The 21,158-nt window shown below is 45.0% G+C and overlaps 1 protein-coding gene across 1 annotated transcript in view; it reads right to left on the reverse strand.

Moving 5' to 3' along the window:
* Nucleotides 1-21,158, reverse strand: part of LOC141133845 (NACHT, LRR and PYD domains-containing protein 3-like) — a 158,647-nt gene that overhangs the window by 61,308 nt on the left and 76,181 nt on the right. The window contains exon 7 of the mRNA XM_073623422.1: nucleotides 13,498-13,668. Coding sequence (XP_073479523.1) covers nucleotides 13,498-13,668 — 171 coding nt within the window. The remainder of the gene's footprint in view (nucleotides 1-13,497; nucleotides 13,669-21,158) is intronic.

A 21,158-nucleotide genomic window follows, 5' to 3' on the forward strand; every position in this document is an offset into this window, starting at 1 on the left:
CGGCTACTCTTCTTCCTATAATTAATGAGGAAGATGCAACAAATGGTACTGATGTAGAACCTGAGAGTTTTTCTCATGATTGTATGGCTCTTATGGAGGTGCCTCTGTCACACCAGCAAAAGATGAGCCTTTATCAGATTGTGACACACACATATTCGTAGATGGTTCCAGATTTTACACTGATAATGGTCAGCCACACACAGGGTTTGCTGTAACCACTACAGACACAATTTTACATCAGGAAGCATTGAAACCCAAGATGTCAGCACAGGAAGCGGAGTTGTATGCTGTAGTCAAAGCATGTCATCTCCTAGAGAATCAGAGGGGAAATGTTTACACTGACAGCAGATATGCATTTGGAATAGCTCACAATTTTGGGCCTATCTGGAAAGCACTGAAATTTCTGACTAGTGCAGGGAAGCCAGTGAGACATGCAAAACTCATAGAGCGGCTATTTGAGGCTTTTCAGAAACCAGCAGAAGTTGCCATCTTGAAGGTAAAAGGGCATGCAAGGGGAAATGACATGACAGCCAGAGGAAATGCTTTAGCGGACCAAGCGGCAAAGGATGCTGCCCTTATGGCATTTGGAGTCACACCCACTGTAGGGGTCGCTCAGGTAGCGGGGACAGATTCCCCTCATCAAGAGCAGTGGGATGTAGAAACTCTAATTCAGTTGCAGAACCAGGCCCCTGATGAAGAGAAGGATAAGTGGATCAAATGTAATGCTACCCAAAATCAGCAGGGCCTGTGGAGCGCTGACAACAGGTGGTGTCTACCCAGGAGTTTGTACCCAGTTTTAGCACAACTTGCACATGGCGTCAGTCATCTTGCTAAGGGCGCGATGGTGGCACTTACTGACTGCTGTTGGATAGCACCTGGATTTAGTGCATTTGCAGCTAGGTTTTGTGCTTCATGTCTCACTTGTGCTCTGTACAATGCAGGGAGGCCTGTTCATGTTCCCCAAAGGCATTCTCCAAAGCCAGATTTCCCTTTCCAAAGAATTCAAATAGACTACATTCAGATGCCCAGAATAGGCACCTATGAGTTTGCTTTAGTGTGTGTTGACATGTTCTCAGGTTGGCCCGAGAGCTGGCCAGTAGCCAAAGCAAATGCAAAAACAACAGCAAAAAAAATTTTGAATGAAATAGCTTGTAGATATGGAGTTCCTGAAACTATTGAGAGTGACAGAGGAACCCATTTTACTGGGGAAGTAATGAAAGAGGTAATGGAAGCCCTTCACATACAGCAAGCTTTCCATACACCTTATCATCCACAAAGTAGTGGTAAAGTTGAGAGACTTAATGGAATTTTGAAAAACAGATGTGCAAAAATTAGAGCAGATACAGGAAAAGGATGGGTGGAAGCTTTGCCATTAGCCCTATATTCTGTACGAAGTACCCCTAAACAACCACATGGGCTGTCCCCCTATGAGATTTTATTTGGAGGGCCACCCAAAACAGGGCTATATTTTCCCCAACAGTTGCAGGCTTCTCACTCTAATCTGTTAGAATATGTTCAGATTTTGCAAAGAACATTGAATTAAATACATGAAGGTGTTTATAAATCTATCCCCGACTCAGATTCTGTTTCAGGTATTCACAGAATCCAACCAGGTGACTGGGTGGTGGTCAAGCCACACGTTAGAAAGCCACTAGAACCAAAATTTGACAGGCCACATTTGGTGCTTTTGACAATCGGTTCTGCTGTCAAGTTGGAAGGAAAGCCCACCTGGATTCACGCCAGTCACTGCAAGAAAATCCTGAAGTGATGATATCCTTTGAAAAAATGATGATAATGTTTCTTTTCTTTTTGTTGTTTGTGAGAACTGAGACATGGATAAATAACCCTTTCATCCAATTGTTAAAATTGTATGCAACCCATAGCAACGCTAGTAACTGCTGGGTGTGTTCTCACTTACATCCCCAAACAGGAACAATACCCATGATAGCAATGCCTCTCAATTTCACTGATCTAAACAGGACCAGAATAAATGGCTCATACATAGTCTCAACAGCTAATGAGCACAGATCAGTAACTTTGATGGTTTCAAAACAGATAAACACTCCACAGATTTGTTTAAACATTACATGCCCCTTTAACACTAAATGAACACGGTTGGGCAATTCAGATTGCACCAGAGCAAAAATTACAGTTTATGGAGGAAACTATGGTCAATATTATTATATCCCAGATCCAGAACTAAATAGAACCCTTTATAGTACAAATTGCTCACAGTTCCCAATATGTGAAAATATCGGTTACCTGAGATTCTATGTTATTGCTTCCAGTTTTTAGGAGCAGGCATACCGTCCATACGTAGAGGGTTATATTATATATGTGGAAATAAAGCTTACGCCTGGCTTATTACTAATGTTACAGGTACATGTTACATTGGGAAGTTAGTACCTGCTTTGGCTGTTCGCAAAGATACAGTGCGACCAGATCAAAGTCCAGAATACCCTTTAGTGTTCAAAAGAGAGCTGTTCACTGAAGGTGACATGGCATGGTCATGGTTCCCTTCCTGGACAGGATGGGGAATTGAAGCAATGAAAAGACTAAATAATTACACTAGAATTGTAGATGAGATTATTAACCTTACTACCACTGATATAGAATTAATAAGTGAAGAAATGGCTCAGCTTAAAAAAGTAGTATTAGAGCACAGATTAACGCTAAATTATCTCACTGCATCTCAAGGTGGGATGTGTAAGGTATTTTGCACTGACTGTTGTATATACATTTCTGATAATGAGGACATTATTAAAGGGCATCTTGCTAAGATAAGAGAACTACGCAATAAGGCCAGAGATATTGCTAAAGATGGATGGAACCCCTTTCAGGGTTTAGGAGGTTTTGGTGATTTTTTATATGGCATAGCAACATGGTTACAGAAACTAGGCGCTTACATTGTGATGTTCCTATTTCTCATATTTGTTATTTACTTCCTCATCAGGCTATGCCTCTGTGTGACTACCCGCTGTACCAACAAATGTACCACCAGGCCTGATGAACCCATTATTGTGAGAAAGCTAGGAGGGAGCTGAAAAGGATGCTGTCTCTCTGCGCCAATGTAACAGGAGTCACCAGCAATCGGCTGAATGTAACGCGGAGAAGAATGGTGTCAAATAAACAAAAGGGGGAAATTACATGGACATTCACTGTACTGTACATTTAAGCACAAGAGACACCATTTTGTTCTCACTGTTGAAATGTGTTCTGTAACCTTCACCTAACACACAGACACTTCTCCTACTAAATGCTCTCTTCTCCCCTACAAGTTAGTGTAGTGCGACCTCTGCACAGTGTTCACCTAAAGCTACCTGTAGAAGGTTGGTGGTGTTTTCCTGATCCTATCACTACCGCAGGTAGCTAAATAAGCCACAAGTTAGTGTAGTGCGAGCTCTGCACAGTGTTCACATAAAGCTACCTGTAGAAGGTTGGTGGTGTTTTCCTGATCCTATCACTACTGCATTCAGCTAAATAAGCTACAAGTTAGTGTAGTGCGAGCTCTGCACAGTATTCACCTAAAGCTACCTGTAGAAGGTTGGTGGTGTTTTCCTGATCCTATCACTACCGCAGGCAGCTAAATAAGCTACAAGTTATTTTTTGGCGAGCTCTGCACAGTGTTCACCTAAAGCTACCTGTAGAAGGTTGGTGGTGTTTTCCTGATCCTATCACTACCGCAGGTAGCTAAATAAGCCACAAGTTAGTGTAGTGCGAGCTCTGCACAGTGTTCACATAAAGCTACCTGTAGAAGGTTGGTGGTGTTTTCCTGATCCTATCACTACCGCAAGCAGCTAAATAAGCTACAAGTTAGTGTAGTGCGAGCTCTGCACAGTTTTCACCAAAAGCTACCTGTAGAAGGTTGGTGGTGTTTTCCTAAACCTATCACTACCGCAGGCAGCTAAATAAGCTACAAGTTATTTTTTGGCGAGCTCTGCACAGTTTTCACCTAAAGCTACCTGTAGAAGGTTGGTGGTGTTTTCCTGATCCTATCACTACCGCAGGCAGCTAAATAAGCTACAAGTTAGTGTAGTGCGAGCTCTGCACAGTGTTCACATAAAGCTACCTGTAGAAGGTTGGTGGTGTTTTCCTGATCCTATCACTACCGCAGGTAGCTAAATAAGCTACAAGTTAGTGTAGTGCAAGCTCTGCATAGTGTTCACCTAAAGCTACCTGTAGAAGGTTGGTGGTGTTTTCCTGATCCTATCACTACCGCAGGTAGCTAAATAAGCCACAAGTTAGTGTAGTGCGAGCTCTGCACAGTGTTCACCAAAAGCTACCTGTAGAAGGTTGGTGGTGTTTTCCTAAACCTATCACTACCGCAGGCAGCTAAATAAGCTACAAGTTATTTTTTGGCGAGCTCTGCACAGTGTTCACCTAAAGCTACCTGTAGAAGGTTGGTGGTGTTTTCCTGATCCTATCACTACCGCAGGCAGCTAAATAAGCTACAAGTTAGTCTAGTGTGTGCTTTGCACAGTGTTCACTTAAAGCTACCTGTAGAAGGTTGGTGGTGTTTTCCTGATCCTATCACTACTGCGGGCAGCTAAATAAGCTACAAGTAATTTTTTGGTGAGCTCTGCACAGTGTTCAGCTAAAGCTACCTGTAGAAGGTTGGTGGTGTTTTCCTGATCCTATCACTACCGCAGGCAGCTAAATAAGCTACAAGTTAGTGTAGTGCGAGCTCTGCACAGTGTTCACCTAAAGCTACCTGTAGAAGGATGGTGGTGTTTTCCTGATCCTATCACTACCGCAGGCAGCTAAATAAGCTACAAGTTATTTTTTGGCGAGCTCTGCAAAGTGTTCACCTAAAGTCACCTGTAGAAGGTTGGTGGTGTTTTCATGATCCTATCACTACCGCAGGCAGCTAAATATGCTACAAGTTAGTGTAGTGCGAGCTTCGCACAGTATTCACCTAAAGTCACCTGTAGAAGGTTGGTGGTGTTTTCATGATCCTATCACTACCGCAGGCAGCTAAATATGCTACAAGTTAGTGTAGTGCGAGCTTCGCACAGTGTTCACCTAAAGCTACCTGTAGAAGGATGGTGGTGTTTTCCTGATCCTATCACTACCGCAGGCAGCTAAAAAAGCTACAAGTTATTTTTTGGCGAGCTCTGCAAAGTGTTCAGCTACCTGTAGAAGGTTGGTGGTGTTCTCATACTACAGGCAGGCAGTTGATTTTGCTAGCTGCAGTATAAGTATATATATATATATATATATATATATGTATATATATATATATTCCAGCTTAGTGCAGCTACAGGCCATTAGTATGTCTGGAAGGCCAACAAGGAGAGGCAAACAGTCACAAGCCAGTAAAATAGGGCAAGCAGGCTCTGTGTCTAGAGGCAACAGTGCTGGTCGTGGAGACGGTGCATCCTCATCAACACGTGGCCGTGGGACACGCTTGGCCTTTTTTCGGCAGCTGGCCGTGTTGAGCCGCAACATGCGGAAGACTTGGTCGAGTGGATGACCAAGCCGTCCTCATCCTCTCTCACCCATGCTCAGGGTACTTTGTCTGGCAAAGCAGCTGGCAAAATGGCCTCTTCCCTTGGCTCAATGTCCTCAGTGTCTCCTTCCCTAGTCCCACCATGTCCTCCTGAGGAGTCCCTCAAACTGACCACAGTGTTGGGTACATGCTCCAGGAGGATGCCCAGCGTTTGGAAAACTCTAATGATGATACTGAGCTAGATGAAGGCAGTAACGTGAGCACGGACAGAGGGGGTGCCCAAGAAGGACAGCAATCTGGCAGTCATGCTCCCCCTGCTGCAGCATACTGCCAGGTTTGCTCCAGTGAGGAGGAGGGAGGGGATGATGAGGTCACTGACTCAACATGGGTGCCTGATAGGAGAGATAAGGAGGAGGCACATCACCAACGAGGCAGGACGCCCTCCAGGGGCCAGCCTACTGACTGCATCAAACCCCAAAGCTCCGCATGTGCAGGGCGCTGCAGTCTCTGCGCGTTATTAAAAAAGTTCTTTGGTGTGGGCCTTTTTTGAGACGAGTGCATCAGATCGCACCACTGCTATTTGCAACATATGTCTCAAGCGTATCTCGCGTGGCAAAAACATCTCCCGCTTGGGCACCACATGCTTGACCAGACATATGTTGACCTGCCGTGCAGTTCGTTGGCAAGCGTATCTAAAAGACCCACATCAAAGAACAAAGAGGACCTCTCCTTGCTCCTCATCAGCTGAGATCTTCAACCCCACTATACCTTCAGTCCTCTCTGAGACCTGCACTGATAGAAATGAAGGTGTAGAATTAGGTGTGTCACAGCCAAGTACTTGTGGGCAATCTGCTTTCGGTACACCGACGTCAGATTGTACCAGGCAAATTTCCCTGCTCCAGCAGCTGCACCGCCGAAAGAAGTTCGCTCCCAGCCATCCACATGCCCAGCGGTTGAATGCTAGCTTGGCAAAATTGCTAGCACTTCAACTGCTGCCTTTTCAGTTGGTAGACTCTGCCCCCTTCCGTGAATTTGTGGCATGTGTGGTTCCTCAGTGGCAGGTACCCAAACGCCACTTTTTCTCACGGAAGGCGATTCCGGCTCTCTACCGGCATGTGGAAGGCAATGTCAATGCCTCGCTGGACAGGTCGGTCAGCGGTAAGGTGCATATTACCGCTGACTCATGGTCCAGCAGGCATGGACAGGGACGTTACCTAAGTTTCACCGCGCATTGGGTGACTCTGCTGGCAGCTGGGAAGGATGCAGGACAAGGTGCAGTAGTGTTGGAGGTTGTTCCGCCACCACGCCTCCAAAATGCCACTACTAATGATTGTGACACACCTCTCTCCTCCACCCCCTCCTCTTCTTCTTCCTCCATGGCCTCTTCCTGTGCTTTGTCCTCTGAACCAGCGGTGCTCCGTAGGCGTTCAAGGGGCTACGCAAGTACGCAGGCCAAAAGATGCAATGCGGTGCTTGAGCTGGTGTGCTTGGGGGACAGGAGCCACACCCTGGGGCAGAGGTTCTGTCAGCTCTGCAGGGGCAGGTTCAGAGGTGGTAGACGCCACGCCAACTTAAGGCAGGAATGGTGGTTTGTGACAATGGCACCAACCTCCTCTCTGCCCTCCGACAGGGACAAATGACCCATGTGCCCTGTTTGTCTCATGTCCTTAACTTGGTGGTACAGAGGTTCTTGGACAGGTACCCGGGCTTGCGGGATGTCCTGAGGCAGGCCAGGAAAGTCTTTGTGCATTTCCGACGGTCATATAATGCAAGTGCTCGGCTGGCAGACCTCCAAAAGGAGTTTTAACTGCCCAAGAACGGCCTAATCTGTGACATGCCCACCAGGTGGAAGTCAACATTGGCCATGCTGCAGCGGCTGCACACGCAGCAGAGGGTCATCAATGAGTACCTGTGTGACTATGGCACCAGGACAAGGTCAGGGGAGCTTGTTTTTTTTCCCCACGCCAGTGAGCCATGATCAGGGATGCATGCAATGTCCTGTCACCATTTGAGGAGGCCACGAGGATGGTGAGCAGTGACAGTGCATGCATCAGTGACACTGTCCCCCTTGTCCACCTGTTGGAGCACACGCTGTGTGGAATAATGGACAGGGTACTTGAGGCAGAACAGAGGCAGGAAGAGGAGGACTTCCTTAGCTCTCAAGGCCCCCTTTATCCAGACAGTGTTCCTGCGTACCCGCCGATCACACAGGAAGAGGAGGAGGAGGATTGTGTCAGTATGGAGGTGGAGCCTGGCACTCAGCATCAGCAGCAGTCTTTAAGAGATCAGTTCCAAGAAACACATGGACTTGTATGTGGCTGGGAGGAGGTGGCTGCGGACCATGTTGTCCTTAGTGACCCAGAGGACTCCGGACCGAATGCCTCAGCAAACCTACGCTGCATGGCCTCTCTGATCCTGCAAAGCCTGCGTAAGGATCCTTGTATTCGTGGTATCAAGGAGAAGGAGCAATACTGGCTGGAAACCCTCCTTGATCCACGTTACAAGGATAAGGTTGCGGACCTTATCTTGCCGTCGCAGATGGAGCAGAGGATGAAACATCTTCGGGAGGCCTTGCAGAAAGGTCTGTGCAACGCGTTCCCAGAGACTGGGAGGTTACAAACTCCTGTTTCTGGACAATGTGATGCTGAGGCTTTGTTCAGTCAAAGAAGGAGCGGTGGAGAAGGTGGCCGTCTGACCGATGCATTCAGACAATTTTTTAGTCCGCAGCACCAAGGTATGATCAGTTCCAGCAACCATCACCAGCATCTGTTTTACATGGTGCAGGAATACCTAGGGGCAAGATCTGACTTGGACACCTTTCCTACCGAAAATCCTCTGGGTTACTGGGTCTTGAGTAGGGATGAGCTTCGAGTTCGAGTCGAACTCATGTTCGACTCGAACATTGGCTGTTCGCAAGTTCGCCGAACAGCGAACAATTTGGGGTGTTCGTGGCAAATTCGAATGCCGCGGAACACCCTTTAAAAGTCTATGGGAGAAATCAAAAGTGCTAATTTTAAAGGCTAATATGTAAGTTATTGTCATAAAAAGTGTTTGGGGACCTGGGTCCTGCCCCAGGGGACATGGATCAATGCAAAAAAAAGTTTTAAAAACGGCCGTTTTTTCAGGAGCAGTGATTTTAATAATGCTTAAAGTCAAACAATAAAAGTGTAATATCCCTTTAAATTTAGTACCTGGGGGGTGTCTATAGTATGCCTGTAAAGGGGCGCATGTTTCCTGTGTTTAGAACAGCCTGACAGCAAAATGACATTTCGAAGGAAAAAAAGCCATTTAAAACTACCCGCGGCTATTGCATTGCCGACAATACACATAGAAGTTCATTGATAAAAAACGGCATGGGAATTCCCCACAGGGCAACCCCGAACCAAAATTTAAAAAAAAAGATGTGGGGGTCCCCCTAAATTCCATACCAGGCCCTTCAGGTCTGGTATGGATTTTAAGGGGAACCCCGCGCCAAAAAAAAAACAAAAAAACGGCGTGGGGTCCCCCCAAAAATCCATACCAGACCCTTATCCGAGCATGCAACCTGGCAGGCCGCAGGAAAAGAGGGGGGGACGAGAGTGCGGCCCCCCCCTCCTGAACCGTACCAGGCCACATGCCCTCAACATTGGGAGGGTGCTTTGGGGTAGCCCCCCAAAACACCTTGTCCCCATGTTGATGAGGACAAGGGCCTCATCCCCACAACCCTGGCCGGTGGTTGTGGGGGTCTGCGGGCGGGGGGCTTATCGGAATCTGGAAGCCCCCTTTAACAAGGGGACCCCCAGATCCCGGCCCCCCCCTGTGTGAAATGGTAAGGGGGTACTTACCCTTACCATTTCACTAAAAAAACTGTCAGAAATGTTAAAAATGACAAGAGACAGTTTTTGACAATTCCTTTATTTAAATGCTTCTTCTTTCTTCCTTCATCTTCTTCTGGTTCTTCTGGCTCTTCTGGTTCTTCCTCCGGCGTTCTCGTCCAGCATCTCCTCTGCGGCATCTTCTATCTTCTTCTCCTCGGGCCGCTCCGCACCCATGGCATGAGGGGAGGCTCCCGCTCTTCTCTTCATCTTCTTCTTCATCTTCATCTTCTTCATCTTCTTCATCCTTCTCTTCTTCCTTCTTCTCTTCTTCTCCGTGCCGCTCCGCATTCATGCTGTCATGAAGGGAGGCTCCCGCTGTGTGACGGCGTCTCTTCGTCTGACGGCTCTTAAATAACGGGGGGCGGGGCCACCCAGTGACCCCGCCCCCCCTCTGACGCACGGTGACTTGACGGGACTTCCCTGTGACGTCACGGGGAATGCCACATTGAAGTCCCGTCATGTCCCGTGCGTCAGAGGGGGGCGGGGTCACCGGGTGGCCCCGCCCCCCGTTATTTAAGAGCCGTCAGACGAAGAGACGTCGTCACACAGCGGGAGCCTCCCTTCATGACAGCATGAATGCGGAGCGGCCCGGAGAAGAAGAGAAGAAGGAAGAAGGAAGAAGAGAAGAGGATGAAGAAGAAGATGAAGAGAAGAGCGGGAGCCTCCCCTCATGCCATGGGTGCGGAGCGGCCCGAGGAGAAGAAGATAGAAGACGCCGCGGAGGAGATGCTGGACGAGAACGCCGGAGGAAGAACCAGAAGAGCCAGAAGAACCAGAAGAAGATGAAGGAAGAAAGAAGAAAGAAGAAGCATTTAAATAAAGGAATTGTCAAAAACGGTCTCTTGTCATTTTTAACATTTTTGACAGTTTTTTTTAGTGAAATGGTAGGGGTAAGTACCCCCTTACCATTTCACACAGGGGGGGGGGCCGGGATCTGGGGGTCCCCTTGTTAAAGGGGGCTTCCAGATTCCGATAAGCCCCCCGCCCGCAGACCCCCACAACCACCGGCCAGGGTTGTGGGGATGAGGCCCTTGTCCTCATCAATATGGGGACAAGGTGTTTTGGGGGGCTACCCCAAAGCACCCTCCCAATGTTGAGGGCATGTGGCCTGGTACGGTTCAGGAGGGGGGGGGCGCACTCTCGTCCCCCCCTCTTTTCCTGCGGCCTGCCAGGTTGCTTGCTCGGATAAGGGTCTGGTATGGATTTTTGGGGGGACCCCATGCCGTTTTTTTTTTTTTTTTGGCGCGGGGTTCCCCTTAAAATCCATACCAGACCTGAAGGGTCTGGTATGGAATTTAGGGGGAACCCCACGTCATTTTTTTTTTTTTAATTTTGGCCGGGGTTCCCCTTAATATCCATACCAGACCTGAAGGGCCTGGTATGGAATTTAGGGGGACCCCCACATCTTTTTTTTTTTCAATTTTGGTTCTGGGTTGCCCTGTGGGGAATTCCCATGCCGTTTTTATCAATGAACTTCTATGTGTATTGTCGGCAATGCAATAGCCGCGGGTAGTTTTAAATGGCTTTTTTTCCTTCGAAATGTCATTTTGCTGTCAGACTGTTCTAAACACAGGAAACATGCGCCCCTTTACAGGCATACTATAGACACCCCCCAGGTACTAAATTTAAAGGGATATTACACTTTTATTGTTTGACTTTAAGCATTATTAAAATCACTGCTCCTGAAAAAACGGCCGTTTTTAAAATTTTTTTTTGCATTGATCCATGTCCTCTGGGGCAGGACCCGGGTCCCCAAACACTTTTTATGACAATAACTTGCATATTAGCCTTTAAAATTAGCACTTTTGATTATTCATGTTCGTGTCCCATAGACTTTAACGGTGTTCGCGTGTTCGAGCGAACTTTTTTCCTGTTCGCATGTTCTGGTGCGAACCGAACAGGGGGGTGTTCGGCTCATCCCTAGTCTTGAGGATGGATCACTGGCCAGAGCTTGCACAGTATGCAATTGAGCTACTGGCCTGTCCTGCTTCCAGCGTTCTTTCGGAACGCACATTCAGTGCTGCTGGAGGCTTTGTAACCGATCACAGGGTTCGTCTGTCCACCGACTCGGTCGATCGACTGATCTTCATAAAAATGAATCAGTCTTGGATCACCACCAGCTACCAAGCACCTGATGCTGATGCAACTGAATATTTTTTTTTGAAATCTCAGATCCCTTCAAAGACTGCCTATGCTAATGCTGAGTGACTATCCTGAGTAATTATCCTCTTCCTCCTCAATGATCACGCTAATAGCTTGTAAGAACATTTTTGGTTCTGGGCGCCGCCACCCATGCCTAAGGCCCAATTTTTCAGCCCCTGTACAACAGGGGCGTGTAATTACAATTTTTGATGCAATACTTTGCAGCAGGGCTTGTTCCTGCGTTCCAACTAGAGTATCTGTGAGGGGTTGCAGTGTTGTGGCACCAGCACCAGTGCCTAAGGCCCAATTTTTCTGCCCCTGTTCAACAGGGGCATGTAATTACAATTCTTGATCTAATATTTCACAGCAGGGCCCTGTGAGGGCTTACAGTGTTGTGGCCACAACAACACCTAAGGCCCAAATTTCTGCTGAGTATATAGGGCAGGCCCCTACTTTCAAACATCCAACTTACAAACGACTCCTACTTGCAAACGGAAGGAGACAACAGGAAGTGAGATGAAATCTACCCCTAGGAAGGGAAATTCTCTCCTGTAAGAGTTAATATGGGACAAACATTTCTCCTTTCCACTGATGCTTTATCAGCAATACTTGTTTCACAAAAAAAAAACAAATTTTGAAAAAACATTTGTCATTGGGACAAAAAGTGAGGTGAAATCTTCTGAAGAGGAGCACAGACAGCAAAACAAATGTCACAGGGGTGATAACCCTTCCCTATGTTTTCCAAAAAGCTTAAAAAAGATTTTTTGGCTGGAGTTAAACATGTTAAAAATGTACCAGTTGAAAATTACAAACAGATTCTACTTAACAACAAACCTACAGTCCCTGTCTTGTTTGCACCGCCTGTATACTGCTGTTCAGAGTATATAGGGCCTAGTGGCCCCACACCTTTCCTGTTTTTAATTTGGGTGCGGGGTTCCCCTTAATATCCATACAAGACCCAAAGGGCCTGGTAATGGACTGGGGGGTACCCATGCCATTTGTCTCACTGATTTTCATCCATATTGCCAAGACCCGACATTACATTAAAGCCGCAAGCAGATTTCAATGACTTTTTTTCTTTTAAAAATGACATTTTGTGCAGGGACTGTTCTAAGCACGGGAAACACGTGCCACTTTACAGGCATACTATAGACACCCCCCAGGTACGATATTTAAAGGAATATTTCCCTTTTTTTTTTTACTTCAAGCATCATTAAAATCACTGCTCCCGAAAAAACGGCCGTTTTAAAAGTTTTTTTTGCATTGATACATGTCCCCTGGGGCAGGACCCGGGTCCTCAAACCCTTTTTAGGACAATACCATGAAAATTAGCCTTTAAAATGAGCACTTTTGATTTTGAACGTTCGCGTCCCATAGACGTCAATGGGGTTCTAATGTTCGTGCAAATTTTCATTTCGTTCGCAGGTTCTGGTGCGAACTGAACCGGGGGGGTGTTCGGCTCATCCCTACTGGCAGACAGTTTGGGGCCGTCTCACTGTATCGGCCTCGTCCTCTGCTGGCCTTGTAGATGAAATGACTAGGACCTCTCTTGGAGGCTCAGTGAGGTGACAATTTTATATCTACAAGGATGGGGGGATTTTATTGGCATCTAGGGGTCACTTCTGGTCTAGAGACTCGCTCTGTCCTTCCAGATTCTAATTGAGGACCATCTGTCTATGATTGGTCACTGAACGAAGAGAATACGGAGTGCTGTCCGTCTTCTGGTTCGTTTCAGGACCGAATTCAGCCAAAAATTCTGTTGAAAACGGCCCTGAAACGGTGAATGGAGATGCACCGGACCTCCTGCTGTGAGCCGCTGTGTGGACCCAGCCAAAGTCTGATCTATGATAGTCAGTGGAGGGGGGAGGGGATGAAAGCCAATAACAGCAAGTGACCTGAAGGACTATGATGGGAACTCCCAAGGTAACCAGCCAATCAGAAGTCTGTGTTTGTATAACTTTCATCTAGGTGACATGTCTGGATCCCTCACATAGAAGATTTATACCAGAATCCTGCAGAATATTATATCATTTATAGGACAACTCTCACCTCAGGTGCTGCAGAGTACAGCCAGGATGTCTGAGCCCCTCACATAGACGTTTTATTCCAGAGTCTTCCAGATTATTAAATGATAAATCCAGTCTGGTGAGGGATGGATTATTGATAAGAATGGATCGGAGATCATCATAGCCGGAGGAAGTCACACCACATCCATCCAACCTACAAAGACAAATCCAGACACATGATATTATATTATAAGATGAATATGAGGAATTATTCCCATTTAGTGAAAAGTGACATAACATCACTAGAGCGGAATATCAGGATATACAGAATGTTATACAGAGGAAAGATCTTGCTATTAGGGAAGCTGATAAAGGTGAAGCAGTTGTAGTACTTATGTCTACACAGTATAAAGAGGGGGTGCTGTAACAGCTCAGTCACCCCCTTATATTCCCGGTTATTAAAGTGGAGTTCCACCCCCCCAAAAAAAATTAGTAATGTTCCTAAAAAAATAAAAAAAAAACACTTTTAATTTTTTAAAAAAATGGGAACTCTGCTTTAAGCAGGACCTCACACAGTGTCACATACAGGGGCTTCTGAAATTGATAGATAAAGGAAAGGATCTGGGGGGTTTATGAAATAAAATAGCAGAATTTATGATGGTGGATACCCCAGTGACCCCAATAATCCATCACCTTCCTAAAGTCCACAAATCAGGAGTTCCCATTGAAGGTCACCGGATTGTGGCAGGAATAGGATCCCTTATAGAGAATGTAAGGGGGATATACATTTCCAGCCTTTAGTGCTGAGGCTTCTGGGATATATTACTATATACAAGTACTATATTGGTGGATATTCCACATTTACAATGGGATTCTAGGTTCACAGGGGGGACACTTCACATTAAAGCACTTTATTCTTCCATCCCCCATTCTTTAGTGTCTCCAGAAATCAGATATCATCTCCATAGATATAGATCATATACTAGGATGTTACAGGAATTATCACAGAGGATGTAAAGGATGAAGGTTTTTTACCTTAACCACTTCAGTCCCGGAAGGATTTACCCCCTTAATTACCAGAGAACTTTTTACAATTTGACACTGTGCTGCTTTATCTGGTAATTGCGTAGTCATTCAAAGCTGTACACAAACTAAATGTGCGTCCTTTTTATCCCACAAATAGAATTTTCTTTTGGTGGTATTTGATCACCTCTGAGATTTTCATTTTTTGCAATAAAAATGAAAAAAGACCGAAAATGTTGAAAGAAATTATGTTTTATACTTTTTGTTATAAAAAAAATCCAATAAACTTAATTTTAGTCATATATTTAGGCCAAAATGTATTCAGCCACATGAAACATTCAATAAGTGTATATTTATTGGTTTGCACAAAAGTTATAATGTCTACAAACTATGGTACATTTACTGGAATTTACACAGCTTTTAGTTTATGACTGCCAATCTCATTTCTTGAGGTGCTAAAATGACAGGGCAGTACAAACCCCCCAAATCACCCCATTGTGCAAAGTAGACACCCCAAGGAATTTGCTGAGAGGCATGTTGAGTCCATTGAATATTTTATTTTTTGTCACAGGTTATTAAAAAATTATAAAAGAAATTATTATTATAATATATATATATAATATAATATAATATTATTATTCAGGATTTATATAGCGCCAACAGTTTACGCAGCGCTTTACAATATAAAAGGGAGACAATACAGTTATAATACAATACAATACAATACAATAGGATTAAGAGGGCCCTGCTCAGAAGAGCTTACTATCTAAAAGAAATAAAAAATGACACAAAGTTGTCACTAAATGATATATTGCTCATACATGACATGGTTATACAGTGGGGATGGAAAGTATTCAGACCCCCTTAAATTTTTCACTCTTTGTTATATTGCAGCCATTTGCTAAAATCATTTAAGTTCATTTTTGTCCTCATTAATGTACACACAGCACCCCATATTTACAGAAAAACACAGCATTGTTGACATTTTTGCAGATTTATTAAAAAAGAAAACCTGAAATATCGCATGCTCCTAAGTATTCAGACCCTTTGCTCAGTATTTAGTAGAAGAACCCTTTTGATCTAATACAGCCATGAGTCTTTTTGGGAAAGATGCAACAAGTGTTTCATACCTGGATTTGGGGATCCTCTGCCATTCCTCCTTGCAGATCCTCTCCAGTTCTGCCAGGTTGGATGGTAAACGTTGGTGGACGGCCATTTTTAGTTCTCTCCAGAGATGCTCAATTGGGTTTAAGTCAGGGCTCTGGCTGGGCCATTCAAGAACAGTCATGGAGTTGTGAAGCCACTCCTTCATTATTTTAGCTGTGTGCTTAGGGTCATTGTCTTGTTGGAAGGTAAACCTTCGGCCCAGTCTGAGGTCCTGAGCACTCTGGAGAAGGTTTTCGTCCAGGATATCCCTGTACTTGGCCGCATTCATCTTTCCTTCGATTGCAACCAGTAGTCCTGTCCCTGCAGCTGAAAAACACCCCCACTGCATGATGCTGCCACCACCATGCTTTACTGTCAAGACTGTATTGGACAAGTGATGAGCAGTGCCTGTTTTTCTCCACAAATACCCCTTAGAATTAACGCCAAAAAGTTCTATCTTGGTCTCATCAGAACAGAGAATCTTATTTCTCACCATCTTGAAGTCCTTCAGGTGTTTTTTTAGCAAACTCCATGCGGGCTTTCATGTGTCTTGCACTGAGGAGAGGCTTCCGTCGGGCCACTCTGCCATAAAGCCCTGACTGGTAAAGGGCTGCAGTGATGGTTGACTTTCTACAACTTTCTCCCATCTCCCGACTGCATCTCTGGAGCTCAGCCACAGTGATCTTTGGGTTCTTCCTTACCTCTCTCTCCAAGGCTCTTCCTTGATAGCTCAGTTTGGCCAGACAGCCAGCGCTAGGAAGGGTTCTGGTCGTCCCAAACGTCTTCCATTTAAGGATTATGGAGGCCACTATGCTCTTAGGAACCTTAAGTGCAGCAGAATTTTTTTGTAACCTTGACCAGATCTGTGCCTTTCCATAATTCTGTCTCTGAGCTCTTCAGGCAGTTCCTTTGACCTCATGATTCTCATTTGCTCTGACATGCACTGTGAGCTGTAAAGTCATATATAGACAGGTGTGTGGCTTTCCTAATCAAGTCCAATCAGTATATTCAAACACAGCTGGACTCAAATGAAGGTGTAGAACCATCTCAAGGATGATCAGAAGAAATGGACAGCACCTGAGTTAAATATATGAGTGTCACAGCAAAGGGTCTGAATACTTAGGACCATGTGATATTTCAGTTTTTCTTTTTTAATAAATCTTCAAAAATGTCAACAATTCTGTGTTTTTCTGTCAATATGGAGTGCCGTATATACAATAATAAGGAAAAAAAATGAACTTAAATGATTTTAGCAAATGGCTGCAATATAACAAAGAGTGAAAAATTTAAGGGGGTCTGAATACTTTCCATCCCCACTGTATGTGGAATTACACCTCCAAATTCCGCTGCTTCTCCTGAGTACAGGGATACCACATGTGTGGGACTTCTTGGGAGTCTAGCCACGTACAGGACCGCAAATACCAATCACCGCCCTCAGGTTTTCTAATGCCCTGTACACACGGTCTGACTTTCCGACGGAATATGTGTGATCGGAGCTTGTTGTCAGAAATTCCAACCGTGTGTGGGCTCCATCTGACTTTTTCCATCGGAATTTCCGACACACAAAGTTTGAGAGCAGGCTATAAAATTTTCCGACAACAAAATCTGATACTTTAAATTCCGATCGTGTGTAGACAAATCCGATGGACAAAGTGCCACACATGCTCAGAATAAATTAAGAGACAAAAGATATTGGCTTTTGCCCCATTTATAGTCCCGACGTACGTGTTTTATGCCACCGTGTTCGGAACGAGCGGATTTTCCAACAACTTTGTGCGCCCGTGTGTATGCAAGACAAGTTTGAGCCAACATCCGTTAGAATGTTCGATCAATGTCTGATCGTGTACAGGGCATAAGAGTGTAAATTTTTGATTTCACTCCTCACTGCCTATCACAGTTTTCGGAGGCAATGAAATGCCCAGATAGCACAAACCCCCCCACATGACCCCATTTTGGAAAGTAGACACCCCAAGCTATTTGCTGAGAGGCATGGTGAGTATTTTGCACATCTCACTTTTTGTCACAAAACTTTAAAATTTGAAAAAAGAAAATCCTGAAGGCGCTGATTGATTTTTGGGGTCCTGTACACGGCTAGACTTCAAAAAGTCCCACACATGTGGTATCCCCGTACTCAGGAGAAGCAGTAGAATGTATTTTGGGATGTAATTCCACATATACCATGTGGATATATTGCTCATGTGTGAGCAATATATCATTTAGTGACAACTTTGTGTAAAAAAAATATATATTTTCCAGCAACTTGTGGCAACATATTAAATATTCCATGGACTCAACATGTCTCTCAGCAAATAGCGTGGGGTGTCTACTTTCCAAATAGGGGTCATTTTGGGGTTTTTAACTGTCCTGGAATTTTATGCCCAACATTAGAAGCTTATGCCACACATCACCCACTCTTCTAACCACTTGTACCTCCAAGTCCTTTCTGACACTTTTTGTTTGCATGAAAAAAAATTTTTTTTTTTGCTAGAAAATGACTTTGAACCCCCAAACATCATATGATAAATATTTTTGTCATACCAGAAAAACTAGAGAGTTTGCCACACCCCTGTATATATAGAGAAATTTAGAATACCCCCAATTGGGACTTTAAATTGGCAAAAACACTAATGGAATGAGTAAAATCGTCATTATAATGGAAACTAAACAATCATCATACGATGTTTACTAAAACAAACATGTACATCAGACACAAACACACATAATATAATATCTTGCAGTAGAATACAAAAGTACGTATACAGAGTAGTTTCTCTCCAGTAACCAAGAACACTTTCCGGTAACCAAATACAGGGAAAGCTATCCGGTGCCCAACGTGTTTCAGGTTCAAAGTCCTTTCATCAGGGGTATTTGTATAGGAGATTTTAAATTTGAGATATGGTGAATGGCACCGCAATCAAAACACACAGAGTATTCAGGCAAGACTGAAATTAATATTGTCAGTGGATGGCGTATGTAGAGGTCTAATTCAACCTATAGATTTGAAATGTAACGGGCCGCAGGAAAGGAACAGGCGATGTGCAGCTGGAAACGATAACTTTACAGCTTCTATGGAGATCTCACAGTAGGGGCCAGAATAGGACATTGGTCAGGGTCCTGCGTAAATGATGACACTATGTTGGAATGATGTGCACCGTTCTTTAAGCTATGTACAGGGGGTCAATAGGGCACGCCATCCGGTCTGGCAAAGTCTGCAGTCATATATATCATATATTTTTTTTAAAAAGGCCCTACAGATTAAAATGGTGGGTGTTTATTTTTTCACAAAGTATTTGGACAGTGATTTTTCAAATGCAATTTTTGGGGAAAAAAAATATTTTTTAAATTGTAATGTACAAAAACACATTATATTGCCCAAATGTTTAGTGAAATATAAAATATGATCTTATTCTGAGTACATAGATACCAAACACGACATGCTTTAAAATTACGCACACCCGCACAGCGACGTCAAACTATACACATTTTAAAAAGCCTTTAAATGCCTTTACAGGTTATCACTTTAGATTTACAGAGGAGGTCTACTGCTAGAATTACTGCCCTCGATCTGACGTTTGCGGTGATACCTCACATGCATGGTGCAATTGCTGTTCACATATTGTCAGGAAATGTTCCATCCGCTGGTAATACCTGTTATTTGGCATGCAGTACTGAGGTCCACCAGCAGGTGTCTCCTGACAGTTTGGAACTGTCAGTAGAGCTTTTCCCTGTTAATAGTATATCATCTTTGGGCCGCAGTACTGGCGTCCACCAGCGGATGGATCCTGGCAGTGTAGAGCAGACAGTACCTCCTACAATCAGGTGTCACTTGAGGCAAATAACAGGCCTATAAATACCCGGCAAACATTCACATGTTTGCCTTGATTTCTTCATTGCCTCCTGACCTGCTAGAGCCCTGATCCTGTGCCCTGATCCTGTCTCGGACCCTATCCTGTCCCACCTGTTACCTTGCATCCCTGCCTGCAGTCTGATCCATCCATCCTCTCCCTGTCCTGTGTTCCATACCCCATCTGCTGACTTCCCTGTGTATGACCTTGGCCTGGCTTACGTTTATGTCTCTGGAACATCCCCTGTCCATCTGCTGATCTGCTGTGTATGACCCTGGCCTGGTTATTGTTTATGATCCTGGTATTTTCCCATTTATTGCACTTATCTGTCTGTTGTTATTTGTGGGTCTCTGTCTGTGGTTTGTTATTGCATTGTGTCATATTGGAGTTGGTTGTATTATATTAATCACTTTCTTTATTAAATTATTATAGTTTCACGTATATACGTTTGGGTGTCCTCTGTCGCAGATCACACGGTACTGGTCACACCTGTTCATGACAGTAAATCAAGGCCATCTCTGACCAGAAGTGACTGCGCAGAGGAACCATTGTAGTGCTATTAAAATGCAATCAGAAACTTTTGTTCTCCTTGCCTCACTGGTGTTGGAGGATAACAATTACTGTCATCTGGTATTGAAAGAGTGGGCCAGGGATCAGCTCCTGGAGTGTATCCATCTGGCCCATTCTCTGGTTGATCAGGGTAGATTTCTGTTTGAAAACGTTCAGCCCCTGATACAGGTGTGTGCTGAGCTAGCCTTGTCTAGCAGTCCTAAAGGAAGTGATGATTTTTCTCCCCCCTTCAGTAGTGATCAGGTGGAGTCTCTGGTGTGGCTGTTGGAGGATTAAGCTGTATACTTTCTGGAGCATTATTCAGTTTGTCCTAAACAGGTGCTAGTGGATTGTATAGATTTGGTGCAGTCCCTGGTTAGACAGGCAGTATGTGAACCCACGTTTGTTCAACCTGTACTACAGGCATGGTCAGACTTATTATCTCCAGCTTCGGTCAGCTCTGCACAACCCAGACCTGCTATTAGACACCTGCCTGCCCAGGAGTCTTTTTTCCCTTCACCCATGGCAACCTCTGTTTCGGCCCCATATACCCTGCTTCCCACCAAATATCGATACCCTGTCCCTACCCGCTGCACCTATCCTGCATTCAACCCACCTGCCTCTTCTCAGCTGTCCACAAACCCACAGGAACTTCCTCCAGCTACTGTTACCTCTTCTCTGCCATATTCCAATCCTCCTTTCCTGCTGCACCCCTCACCTACAGAGCTTCAGTGGCTAAGCCAAAGAAAAAACGAAAGTTTTTTCCAACCAAGACGATCCTGCCAGTAACCCAACCTGCCTCCGCACCAGCTAATCCAACCCATACCATCATGCCAGTGTCCAATCCTGCCTCCCCACCAGCTGATCTGTTCCAGCCTGATGTGTTCCTGTGTGCCGCCCAGCCTGATGTTCCGATGCCTGCTGATGTGCCAGCACCTGTGCCCACTGACCAGTCTGAAGTTCCAGTACCAGCTGCCCAGTCTGAAATTCCAGTACCTGCTATCCAGTCTGATGTACCTGCTGTTCAGCCTGTTGTGCCAGTACCTGCTGTTCTGCCTGATGTGCCAGCACCTGTGCCCACTGTCCAGTCTGAAGTTCCAGTACTTGCTATCCAGTCCGATGTACCTGCTGTTCAGCCTGT

Source organism: Aquarana catesbeiana, linkage group LG03 (assembly GCF_042186555.1).
Source record: "Aquarana catesbeiana isolate 2022-GZ linkage group LG03, ASM4218655v1, whole genome shotgun sequence".
NCBI classification, from domain to species: domain Eukaryota; kingdom Metazoa; phylum Chordata; class Amphibia; order Anura; family Ranidae; genus Aquarana; species Aquarana catesbeiana.